The following is a 12,709-nucleotide window of genomic DNA, read 5'->3' on the forward strand; positions in this document are numbered from 1 at the left end:
GATGGTCATGGTTTAGAACAGTAAATGTAAGAGCAATACAGGCACCTATATATAGAAACTCAATATGGAACTGCTTAGTATAAATCAGAAACAAAAGTCACAATAGCATCACTCTAAGATGTCACTTTCCTACCCTGTCTCAAAGTAAAGACTAGATGAGGAGAAAAGTGCTGTACTGTGTAGATAAAAGGGAGGAACAGTTCAGATGGTATGGCTACTACCACTATCCTATCACTCCACTGAGTAAGTTTAAAGCATTCCTCCAGAATAAGGAGCCTTTCCCCAACTTAAATAGCTCTTCTGTTAAAGAAAAAGCTACTAAAGTTGGAGGGAGTTTCCATAAAGTGGAGGAAGGCTCCTTGGGGGATGGTTGGATTCACACTACTAAAAAATATGAAGAAGCCCAATGCTAGACTGTTCTGTTTAGATGACATATTTTTAAAGTCTAAGGTTGCATTTCTGATCACTAGTACTTTCCATTTAAGTCAATGAGACTTACTCCCAAGTAAAGGCAGTGAGAATTGGGTCAGACCAAATTAGCAGTAGAACAAACTGTCTAAATGGGGTTCTGAAATGTTTGCCAATATGGCCAATAAATGGGATTTTAGCTTCTGAAGAAGGGCTTTGTATCTGTAGCCCCAGCTTCTGGTTTGGGGAGAGCAACAGTTGGGCATGTAGTCCCCTCTTTCCCTTCATTGCATGTAGTTGGGTACAGTTGGAATGCACATGTTGTTGCAACCTCACATGATGTAGCAATTTTGCGGGAGCGAAGCAGGTCTGGGTTTGTTGGGAACAGGTTGTATCCTGCCTGAGTGTCAATGTAGATGAAGGGCAGTATTAGGGCTACCAACTCTGGTTAGGGACATTCCTGGAGATCTGTGGGCAACGCCTAGGGAGGGTGGAGTTAATCTGAAGCTACATTAATTTTTTTGGAAACTACATTACATTACACACAATTTTTTTTTCATAACTAACAGATGCTTTCAAAAATATGATGAAGTTGGGAAAGGAAAACTTGGCTGCTAACTTCTATAACTGCATTGTGTTAACAGATTTATTCTGTTACTGTGCTAGAATAATGTAGAACAGGATTAATTCCTAGTTCACAGAGTCTAGCTTAATTATCTCCTGATAAATAAATCATTCAATTTTTTTGGGAGCATTGTCTGATGAACGTCAATTAGATACATACAACATTTTCCAAGTCTTGGCTTCATAAATACAATGCTGTCAGCCAGAAACAGTACTGTCTGTCTTTGTTGAGTGTTTGCATGAAGATAACAAGGTACTGATGGCTTTTGTTTGCAAAGGATGAAATACAGAAATGCATAGCTCAGGCTAAAAATTAAAACTGAAAGCCATCACTTTCAGGCTTTCATATTCTGAAGGAAAAGCAGGATTTTAATTAGTTCTGCTTGGATATGGAAGTAAAATGAAAGTAAATTCTTATCTGAAAATGCTGAATTATAGAAAATCGACAGCAAGTAGCTGTGGGCCCCAGCACAAACAGATGCATGCAACACAGTGTGACATGTGACCAGTGGTCTAAGCCTGCCAATCTTGCAACATGGTTGAGAATGTGCATCCCTGAAAAGATGGGGATGCACATTTCTATACACAGTGCAAGATAAATGGGAAGGTGAACCTGTTTCCAAACAGTGTGGACTGCATTGGAGGCTTGGCACATGTCTGAGCAATTCATAATACAGTAAGGATTTCTCCGTCTCTCTCTCCTGAACTCCTCCTCCCTCCCTGGATTGGAGTGGTAGTGTATCATCACTGAAAGAGGTCTGAATATTTCTTATTCTACAAAACAAATATATTCAGGCATTAATTACAGGAGCCAATTATGAGACAAAATGGCCTTTTTGGCCATTTTAGTTCTTCTGAATCATCCAAGAGTTTCAACTTTTCTAGTCAGAGGAATGTGATCAAACTGGTACTCTTTACGTACTTGTAAATGGCCATGGCCATTGGGGGTTCTGATTTATTTTAAACCAGAGAGCCCCAACCTCCACCTGCTTTTGAAAATCCTCTGAGGTTTGACAGCATTTTAGATGAAGTGTAGGAACAGTTGCACAACAAAAATAAGCCCAAATCTTCTTTGGGGATGTGGGACTTTGGATCCCAGCCTGATTCCCCCCCCCCCCAAATGTACACTGCTGAACAATTTTGCTGTTATCTGGACACACCTTTGCTTTACTGTAACTATACAGTGTGAATTGAGGGTTGTGTTCGAATCCCTCGCTCTTCACGAATTAATTTGCCACAGTCTAACTCCGTAGATAAAGTAGTTCCAGAAGTGGAGTTGGATGGATGAGTTTGCTTGCACTGCAGTCCATAAAAGAAACAAAACGCCTTGCCGCATGCAAAAAGGAAAATGAAGATAAAGGTGATTAACCAATGTAACAAAAAATTAAAATGAGAATGATACCAAACCTATAGAACATAATTACAGAAAATGAAAATTGTAATGCAAGCTGAATTTTGAAGTATAAGCATATTTATACTTTGGATCAGGATCACAATGTTACTGTATCAGTATTGCAAAAGTGCCCACAGGTTCAAACAGGTTGGCGAACCCTTTAGTAGACAGCACTAACCTTGGTAGACCAATGGTCTGACTCAGTATAATGCAATTTAATTTATGTATGTAGGGGGAAGAACAGATCACAGAACAAAAACTGAAGAATATCTGTTCATCCCTACAGTGTATATGTTTCTATTCTTCAGAACTTATGAATCGGTACTATGCCACATTTCTCATCTCAGATGTATAAGATATGAATCACACCTAGTTATGAATAGTACGAAGATGTTCTTTTTGATCCTAATGAAAAGAATGAGTCTTAAAAGTACTTTATTAGTTGCCAGATGGCAGGCTATGGGCAGTACCCAGCAAGCACTGCTCCTTTGCAACCTCCACTCATTTCAAAAGGACTGGCATAGTGAAATGAATAGTTTGCACAGGAACAGTGCCCTGAAGATTGCCCCTACAGTTCAATCCCATAGCAAAGAAGCCATTTCATAGACATCTTGCAATCTTTTAATTTGCTCATCTTAAAACAACCGCATCTGAACAATGGAGTTGCAAAACAACAGCAGCATTACTTTCACAAACAAGATTCATTAGGCTTTCTAGGAACACTGTGTATTTAGACATGCTTATAAATGGAAACTAGCCTCCTGATCTTATGCTCAGCTGTGGCTGATTCAGGACAAGTAGAGCTGTAACAGTTTCATCAGCTTCTTGTATGAAACAAACTGCCCCATCAGCTGCTAACCAGCGGAGCGAATACCTGTGCTAAGATCCCTGGTGATTGGGTTGCCAGCTCCGAGTTGGGAAATAGCTGGAGATTTTGGAAGCGGAGGCTGAGGAGGGTGGGGTTTGGGGAGGGGAGGGGTTTCAATGTACTGACAATGGAGGGGGGACAAGAAGAGCTCTTGAAAGCATTATTAAAGGGGGGATAATTATATTTTTGGTGTGACCAGACCTCTGAAGGTTCTGAGGCTGCGGTGTAGTTGTCTTGGCTCTGCCTGACTGGAAAAACTTTGCTGTGCTAAGTCCATGCACCTCACCCAAGGGTGTTCTTACTTCTTACCCACGAGGAGGAGGAGAGCCAAACAGAGTTGGGAGGAGGGGATTGGGGCTGCTCTGGCAGGCCTTCTGATGGGAGTGCAGGGGGCTCATGGCAGCCCTATTTCCATATCCCACTCCCCAAACCCCAACTGAGCTGTACTTCATAGAAACTTTGTAGCATTCAAGCAGCTGGGAGCCAAAGCATCCCCTTGATGGGAGTTTAGTTGTTCTTGCTTTGCTGCCTGTACAAGATCATGTTCTAAATCATCTTGTTTCCAATAAGTGATTGTAAATCCATATCCAGTGCTCCATATTTCTGTCTTATTTCTTTCTAAGCTGGTTTAGATTTTTTAAAAATGAACTAGCATCTGTTCAATCCTCTTCCCCCCCCCCCCACTGCACCAGAAAGGCCTGCACGGTTCTATTTCATAGCCAAACCTGGACACAGTACTTATCTCTCCTCAATAACCAATGCACACAAAGCAGTGCCCATAGACCTGGCCAATGTTCAGTAGAAGAGCCTGACTCTCACAGGCACAGCTTATGCTATACTTGAAATCCCCAGGACAGCTTTTCACATTGAAACTCCATTGCCTGGATTCCTGCCATTGTAGGTTGCAACCTGAGCTGCCTGCATGTACAAAGCATAAGCACAACATTCTCCCATTAAATTAGCCAGTTCAGCAAGAGGATGCCCAGCCGATCCAGACGGAATACCAGATCATCAGAACGCAAGATGATCTTCAAACGGCTGCGAGCGACTCACCCAGCGCACCAGGAGGGCTCTGTAGTATTTTCAGCTCAGTTAAATGCCGTACAGAGGGAGAATCCCACACTGACCCCACTCAAAGGCCTTACTTTCCCCACAAAGTCTGCACCAAATAGAACCCAAAGCAGACTTACCTGTTCAATGTCACTGTTTTTCCGTGATTTGTAAATGAACTCCCCAATTGCAACAAAGACAGACAGAACCAGTCCTGCTGCGAGCACTATGAAGATGCCCCCGATGTTCTCCACACCAAGGGCGCTAGCCTCTTTGCTGTCCTCCTCTGGGCAGCCGTTGCCTCGCCACCACTTTTCTTTCATCATGTGCAGTTTCCCTTCCTCTTGTAACTGAAGAATGGCAATGGTGATTTTGTCTCGGTAAGGAGAGCCTGAGGAGGAAAGAAAGGAAAACAAGAGTACTTCACGTGTCATCCAGGTGAGACAGGCGAAAACAGCAGAGTTAAGAACAGAAGAACAGAAGAAAAGTCATGCTGGCTCACACCAAGGTCCATCAAGTCCAGCAGTCTGTTCACATGGTGGCCAACCAGATGCCTCTAGGAAGTCCCCAAACAAGACAACTGCAGCAACACTGTCCTGCCTGTGTTCCAAAGCACCTAATATATTGCAAGGTTTTCTTCAAGGTGTTGCTGCTCTTTATCACTTATGCTTTGATTGCTTCCGGGATGACGAGAGGAAATGTTAGCTTCTTCATCTGTTACATTTTGACTTTCAGAGTTAGCTGCTGATTCTTGCAAGGATCAGTATCACCAGCTGGCTGTTGTTTAGTTTGGCAAATTGCCATCTCGCCTGCGTCCCTGCATGAGTCTCCTACAGACTTGCTTGTCATCTCAGAATTTGAGGTAACAGTTTTTTCCAGGACAAGAATTGGACCTAAGTCTAAGGAATCACAGGTCTGCGTAGATAGCAAGTCTGTTATGCATAGTTCTTTAGATATTCTGTGGAGGGGGGGGGACGTCTCCTGCTGTTCTCGCGGCCATTTCTTTTTATTCTTTTTATTCCCCATCTTTAGGTCGGCCAAAGTAAAATAAATTTAGCTCATAAGACTGTGCTGGGAGTTGCAGTGCAGTATAGCGTCTTTATCAGTGTCTTATCTGAGACAGAGCTTTTTGGCAGCTTAATTGTTTTTAAGAAGCTCCGGGTAACTCCCCACAGTTGCTAGCAAGATAAAGTTGTTCTTTCCAGGTTCAGTTGCAGAACAAGACTCCAATTAAAAAGTTAAAATAACCCTGTCATTACATTATATTAGGCATACTCCTCTGATCCTGGAGAGAATAGGTATGCATCATGACTAGTATCCATTTGTACTAGTAAACCATGAATAGCCCTCTCCTTTATGAACATGTCCACTCCCCCCTTAAAGGCTTCCAAGTTGGCAGCCATCACCACATCCTGGGGCAGGGAGTTCCACAATTTAACTATGCGTTGTGTGAAGAAATACTTCTTTTTATCTGTTTTGAAACTCTCACCCTCCACCTTCAGCAGATGACCCTGCGTTCTGGTATTATCAGATTATGAGAATTCTTTCTTTGCATTTCTTTCTGTGCAGAAAACTCTGTGTGCTCAGAAACTAATTGAACTAGAGAGCACAAAACAAACGTAGGTCCATCAGAAGGGGCTGTTTTTGCCAACTTTTTCTTATTAAAACTTGAATTTTTGTAAAGGGCATTTGATAGCCATAGACTGTAAATAACTGAGGAAACAACACCACTTTGTTCTGATACAACATAGATAAGAGACTGTACTCATTTGCTTTGTATCAGGCAAACCCAATCATTCCCAATACCCTGAGATAACAGCAATTTTTCCATTCATGCTTAAGTAGTAATCTGAATCCAGGCCTAACCTCCTAACCACTGGTTAATTCTGGTCCCACCAAAGATTCGATTTATGCTGCCATCTGACATCTGCACCTTTATTTGACCAGGGCTCCTTCCCAGAACGAGTTTCTGTGTCAGCCCTGGAAAATGTAAGGAATCAACAGTGCATTCCTAAGGAGAGTTACTCCAGTCTAAACCCATTCATTTCAATGGGCTTAGATTGGAGTAACTCTCCTTAGGAATGCACTGTAAATTACTAAAAGAGTGCTAGCATGGTGTAGTGGTTAGAGTACTGGAGTAGGACCTGGAATGACTAGGTTCAAATCCTCACTCTGCCATGGAAGAGCACTGGGTGACCGTGGGCCTATCACAATCTCTCAAATTAATCTCACTCACAGGGTGGTGATGGTGAGGATGAGGTAGAGGTGGGGAGAATGATGTGATAATCCACACTGGGTTCCCATGAGGCAGAAAAGAGGAATATCGTCAGGGCCTTGCGGGACCATAAGGAATCTCACAGGGCCCGCAAAATGGAGCTATTCCACCAATCTATAACTGAGGGCAGCTACAGTTGTCCATTTCTGGTTGCCTCCCCCCTCCCCTCCCCCCTCTTTTCTTTTTGATTGTTATCAGTCTTTGTGTGGGGGCCCTGATTGCTTATTGGGCCTTCAGAGACCTCTATGACCCAATGGTGAGCGCCATTAGATGGTTTTAATTTGATGTTTTAATCTGATATATTTAAATTAATGTTTTATTGAGGATGTTTATTCTACAGTGATTTTATTGTTATTATGCTATGGGTTGTTAACCAACCTGAGCCCCGTTTTGGCTGGGGAGTGAGGGCAATATACAAATGAAAATGATAGATAGATAGATAGATAGATAGATAGATAGATAGATAGATAGATAGATAGATAGATAGATAGAAAAGTATAGAATTGCCTTTGAGTATACACAATGTTCATTTCCCTCTGCAAAGAACTACAATGGCCAAATCATAATGTATCTCCACATGCTTGAAATTAACACAAAGGACACAGCCTAGAGAGGCAGACTTTTAGAAATGATTCTAAAAGCATCAGGGAAGTGATGCAATCCATATAGTTCCCCCTGAGTGGGAACTATATAATGTGAAGGTTTGTCATCTGCACGGTCTCTACAGTTTTTAGATTTGATGCTGGGAGGGCGGGTTATAAGTCTAATAAATAAATAAATAAATAACCACACTGTCCAAGTGCTCCTTCTCATCCATTGGAACTAAATCCTGTAAGATTTCCTTCCAAAGTTCTCACTGCTCGAAAAAGGGGAGAGGAGACACCTAACAATTCCTAGATCTGCTATGCATCTCACCATGAACCAATTCAACAGGAAGCTTATCGTGTTCAAAGGTACCAGTTGGATGTGAACCCAGCCTTTCAGTTCACCTGTTCAGGTCATGCTGAACATCCATGAATGCCCGCCAAACAGGTTTGCACCAAGTTTTTCCAAAACTGAGCATGCACAAACATACTGCCAATTCAAACAGATCAGTAGCTATTAGCATCACTAGAGACTACTTAGACTAACACTGAATGGTGGGGTTTTGTTAAAAAACACAGCATTTATTTATGATCGATATATATGATGTGTGCATGATTTAATCGTTTATTTAAACAACTGCCTGGAGCGTGAAGCAGTTATATAGTAGGGCATTAGAACTCTATCATCACTCTACTGCATTGTTAGGAATAGGAATATAGTGAAGGATTGTGCCAAACAGCAATTAATGGGTCAATGAACAGTTGAACTATCATCAAAAAAATAAGCTAACAGGACGTGAGCCAAACCAGCAGATGTTCAAGCATCCCTAACAATTACAGGTGCCATATAGCAGGTACCACATGCACACACATATGTCTTCACCTTTGGTTTTTAAGTGTCAATGATTTATTACCATTTTAGGAAGAAGCAATGCCAGTGCATTATGGTTGATTTAATTAGACCAAGATTCATATATTTTCAGCCAATGACACCGGACATTCTGAGATCACAGATGCCAAAAGACATGTCTGAATATGCACACACCATCTGGACAACTATAAATTTGTAGCTATTACTCAGGGAAATAAGAGACATTTGGAAATGAGACATTTGGTAGAAAAGAGGAAAGTGTTGTTTAACCATATATTTTAAAAAGTATGGCTTGCTTCTTACAAGCTAATTTTGAATATGGCAAGAACATGATGGCTCTTGGGCTAATTTGTGTATGTGTGTATATAAAAGCCACTAAAATACAGACAATATTTCCCTAATCTTATTCATTTGGTTATTTAGAAAAGTTATATGTTCCCTTTTCAGAGACTCTAAAGCCAGCTATTACCCACGACTCACCAGATTCTGACAAACTCAGCCTATGAACTGTCTCTGCCTTCCTTGGCCCCCAATATTATGGATCTGTAAGCGTATGTGTGTATGTACTTGTTTGTGATGCAAAGCATGTCTTTTCTTGTGCATGGATGAGCAATGGCAGTGCAATCCTAAACAGAGTTACACTATTCTTTTTTTATATATATAAATTTTAATTGGTTTTTTAAAACTATAAATTCTTCATAATTTTAACAACAATGTAAAAATAATATCACAATCACATTACCATTAAACATAAAAAATAAATCGACTTCCCCATCACCTCCATCTACCTCTTAATGAAGTGTTATTATCCTTCGTTAACATATTCTGATCCTAGTATTAATCTCATTCTAAAGTTTCATGTTATATAAAATTTTACATTCTGGATCAGAGTAAAAAGTAACCTTCCATTTTTCCCAGATCTTATACATTATCACAATGATTCTTTCAATTCTCCCCTTTTCCCTAGTTTCTCCAACTCCACCAGTTCTAACATTTAAATGATTTAATCCCTTTATTCTGAAACCTTTGTCCCTTTCCATTTGGCTGCATAAGATTGCAGCCAGTATAACATAAATTTAATCATATTAAACAACATCCTCTCCAATATTTTAGGGATATTTCCTGTTTAATCGATCTTATTTCAGTGTAAATCATATCCCAGATCCATATCACAAGTCCACCCCTTATAAAAAAAGGAGAAAAAACCAATATCCTTAGTACATTCCAACATTTTCCTTAAAGTAATAATCACATATTCCAGTATACTTTTATATCAATTGATAGTCTATATAAGGAGGACTTGTTTACATAATCCCAAAATGATGTCTAAATCTTAATTCCACTACATCGTTAATAGCCATGCCACCCATCCACACTGTCAAAGCCTTCCAATCCAGCAATCATATTTAAATCAGACCTTTAACCATGGTCTAATACTTCCTTCTGCAACTGAAATAAGTCAGTCAGGTATGAAAACAGGATTTCTTTATGCTCTCTCATTTCCTCAGACAGGGTGCGTGTCCAAAAATAATTCTTTCTGGGCTTCATTTCCATCATGGCTTCAATCTGTGTTCCTTGACCTGCTCTCTTCTTCCTTATATCCACACGTCCTTCCATGACTTTTTTAGATGAAAAGTCCATTTCTTGTATGTCTGATCTCTTTGTCACCAGCTGGTTACCTTCTTGGACTTCTGTCTTCTTCTTTGTATCCTTGTATTCTTCCATGACTTTTTGGACAGAAGAATCCATTACTTGTATGTCTGTATTTGTGGCCATCATTTGAATTTTCATGACTTTTATATCTTCTGTAACCAGATCCAACTTCTGATTACATACCTGTGATGATTGGTCAAGAGTCATCATCATTGAAATCAGTTGAGCCATCTGTGTTGATATCTGTTTTACTTGTTTAATTGTCGCCTCAGAATATTTAGCAAGCATGTCCTGTACTTTTTTTTCCATGGTTAAATTCTGTAAAGTTTCCTTTAATTTCATAAGGGCAGGGCTATGAATTTAGCCAGATCAGGGAGAGGTTCCAGACATTTACATATGTAACTTAGTTAAAAAATTGATGGTCATCTAGCAGGAGTCCATTACATGTAGTTGATAGAGAATATTTCATTGACCAGCTTAATATCTTTTTCGGGTTGAAGAAGTGAGTATTTAAGTTTAAAATAACTTTTTAAAGTTGAAAATACCAACGAGTTTTACCAGACGCTCTAGATCGGCAGAACCAGGAAGTATTCCAAAAGTTGCCTCATCGCGGACCTTCTATCGTCTCTTCTCTATGGTTGTTACCTTCAGGAATGGTTTTGGTCTAACACGAGTAAGACGAATTTCCGGTCCTACGACCTTCTTCCTGTTGATTTGCTTGTAGAACAATAGAGAGGGATATTGAATGAAGCACAGAGTCTTCCGGTCAAGAAATCCTCTTTGTTGTAAAACGTGGCTGGAGGACCTTTTTTACCCCAAGCAAATTCTCAAAGGTTTCTCCCTCCCCTTCCTTTAAGAACGCGTCGGATTGGCAGATCTTACGTCAATCATTCAAGCTCGTTGTTTTAGTTTAAGTTGATCAGTTTGATAAGGCTCCTGCTGCTTTGTCTGATGGATCTCATGCAGCAAAATCATCCAGTTCAATTAAGGGAGGGAGACGGTTACCAGGAATGTTTTCTTCAACCCCCTGTTATTCGATAACGCCAGTGAAAAGCGAAGGATTCTTATCTACTCACTTGGGCGTCTGGAGGTGAGGTTTTAATCTTGATGTAGTCCTTATGATGTTTATAAGGTGCTGGAGGGTAGATTCTAAAGCCGAAGTTGCACGCTGGCGATTTCAATCCCTTCGTGCCCACGGGATCAAACGTCTGAAACTCCGGGGGACTTAATAAAGCTTCCTCGGAGTATTCAGGAGATCAAACCGCATATATGGCTGCAGGGAATTCCTGCTTCTCAGCCCACTTGCAAGGGCTGGATTGGGGTGCGGTAAAACACCCCAAATTACACGCAAACTTGGATTCTCCCCAGGAGCCCCTGGGAGGACGTGGCAATCAGCCGACAGAGTTACACTATTCTAAGCCCATTGACATCAATGGAATTGGAATGGTCCAGTTCTGCTTAGGATTGCATTGTACACCTCTGTCTAGAGGCTGCTAGAGTGTTATTGTTTAAGCCAGTGATCATGGTGCCCACAAGCACCACAGCCCCCACTGATGGGTTTCCTCATGTCCCACTGGCTTCTTCCACAAAGCATCTCTTCCTCAAAGCAAAGAGCCAATCCTAGTTTTTTACCACCTCACTGGAACAGGAGAACCCAGAAACAACTAACTTCATAGTAGGAGGATGCTTGATTTCAACTTTTCAACATTTTGGGAACTACCCCATGGCAGCCATTTTCTAATAGGCCCTAGCCCTCCATGGCAGTCATTTTGTGGTGTTGCCCATTCCCTGCTCTCAAAATTTCTAAACATGTATTCATAGCACTGCTCAAGAATAGCACAATACTAAAATAATGTAGTACTTTGGTAGTGCTAATTGCAGAAGGGTACTGGGTGTACCAACTGCTGTACTCAAAGCAATTGGGAGAAACAAATCAGGAGCACATAGAGCTATTTCAAGCCACAGAAAAACAGAGTTCATCAAAGTCTTAACAGAAATAGGCCAACAAATATGAAAAATTGGCCCATAGACTGAAAACACTCAGTCTACATTCCAATTTCAAAAAAGAAAAAAAGAGGGAAAAAAAAAGAGATGTCAAAGACTGCAGCAGCAATGGACCACTGCATTAATTTCTCACGCAAGCAAAGTGATGCTCAAAATCTTACAACAAAGACTGTTACCATGCATGGTAAATTGTGGAGCCCAAAACTGGACACAGTATTCCAAGCGAGGTCTTACTAATTCAGAATACAGTGGTAGTATTACTTCCCTTGATCTAGACACAATACTCCTATTGATGCAGCCCAGAATTGCATTGGCCTTCTTAGCCAGCGTATCACACTGTTGACTCATGTTCAGTTTGTGATCCACTAAGACTCCCAGATCTCTTTCACATGTACTGTTGTCAAGCCAATTCTCTCCCATCCTGTACCTGTGCCTTATGTTGTTTCTGCCTAGGTGAAAAACCTTACACTTCTCCCTATTGAAATCCATCTTATTACTTATGGCCCAGCCCTCCAGTCTATCGAGGTCATTCTGAACTCTGACCCTACCCTCCGGGGTATTAACTACCCCTCCTAACTTGGTGTCATCTGCAAATTTGATTAGCATGCTCTCTATCCCATCATCCAAGTCATTTATAAAAATATAATGGAGCAGAGGACGCAATAGACCCCTGTGGCACCCCACTGGTCACGCCTCTCCAGGATGAAGTTGTGCCATTAATGAGCACCCTTTGGGTTCGGTTGGTCAACCAATTTCCAATCCACCCAACAGTAGCAGCGTCCAGCCCACATTTTACTAGCTTTCAAGAAGATCATGGGGGACTTTATCAAAGGCTTTACTGAAATCAAGGTACACTACATCTACAGCATTCCCTTCATCTACCATACTTGGCACTCTTTCAAAAAAAGATATGAGATTAGTTTGGCATGACCTGTTTTTGAGAAACCCATGTTGACTGTCAGTGATCACGGCATTTCTT

General features: G+C 40.9%; 1 protein-coding gene across 4 annotated transcripts in view; it reads right to left on the reverse strand.

Annotated features, from left to right (window-relative positions):
• GRIK1 (glutamate ionotropic receptor kainate type subunit 1) overlaps positions 1–12,709 on the reverse strand; it is a 207,022-nt gene that overhangs the window by 118,683 nt on the left and 75,630 nt on the right. For 2 of the 4 annotated variants that reach the window (XM_056858892.1, XM_056858890.1), the window contains 2 exons: positions 4,484–4,734; positions 2,193–2,358 (listed from right to left, as the gene is read on the reverse strand). In XM_056858892.1, the coding sequence (XP_056714870.1) occupies positions 2,209–2,358; positions 4,484–4,734 (401 nt within the window). In that variant the 3' untranslated portion in view covers positions 2,193–2,208. The remainder of the gene's footprint in view (positions 1–2,192; positions 2,359–4,483; positions 4,735–12,709) is intronic. The other 2 variants (XM_056858891.1, XM_056858889.1) reach the window with 1 other exon arrangement.

Source organism: Euleptes europaea, chromosome 12, assembly GCF_029931775.1.
Source record: "Euleptes europaea isolate rEulEur1 chromosome 12, rEulEur1.hap1, whole genome shotgun sequence".
NCBI lineage: Eukaryota > Metazoa > Chordata > Lepidosauria > Squamata > Sphaerodactylidae > Euleptes > Euleptes europaea.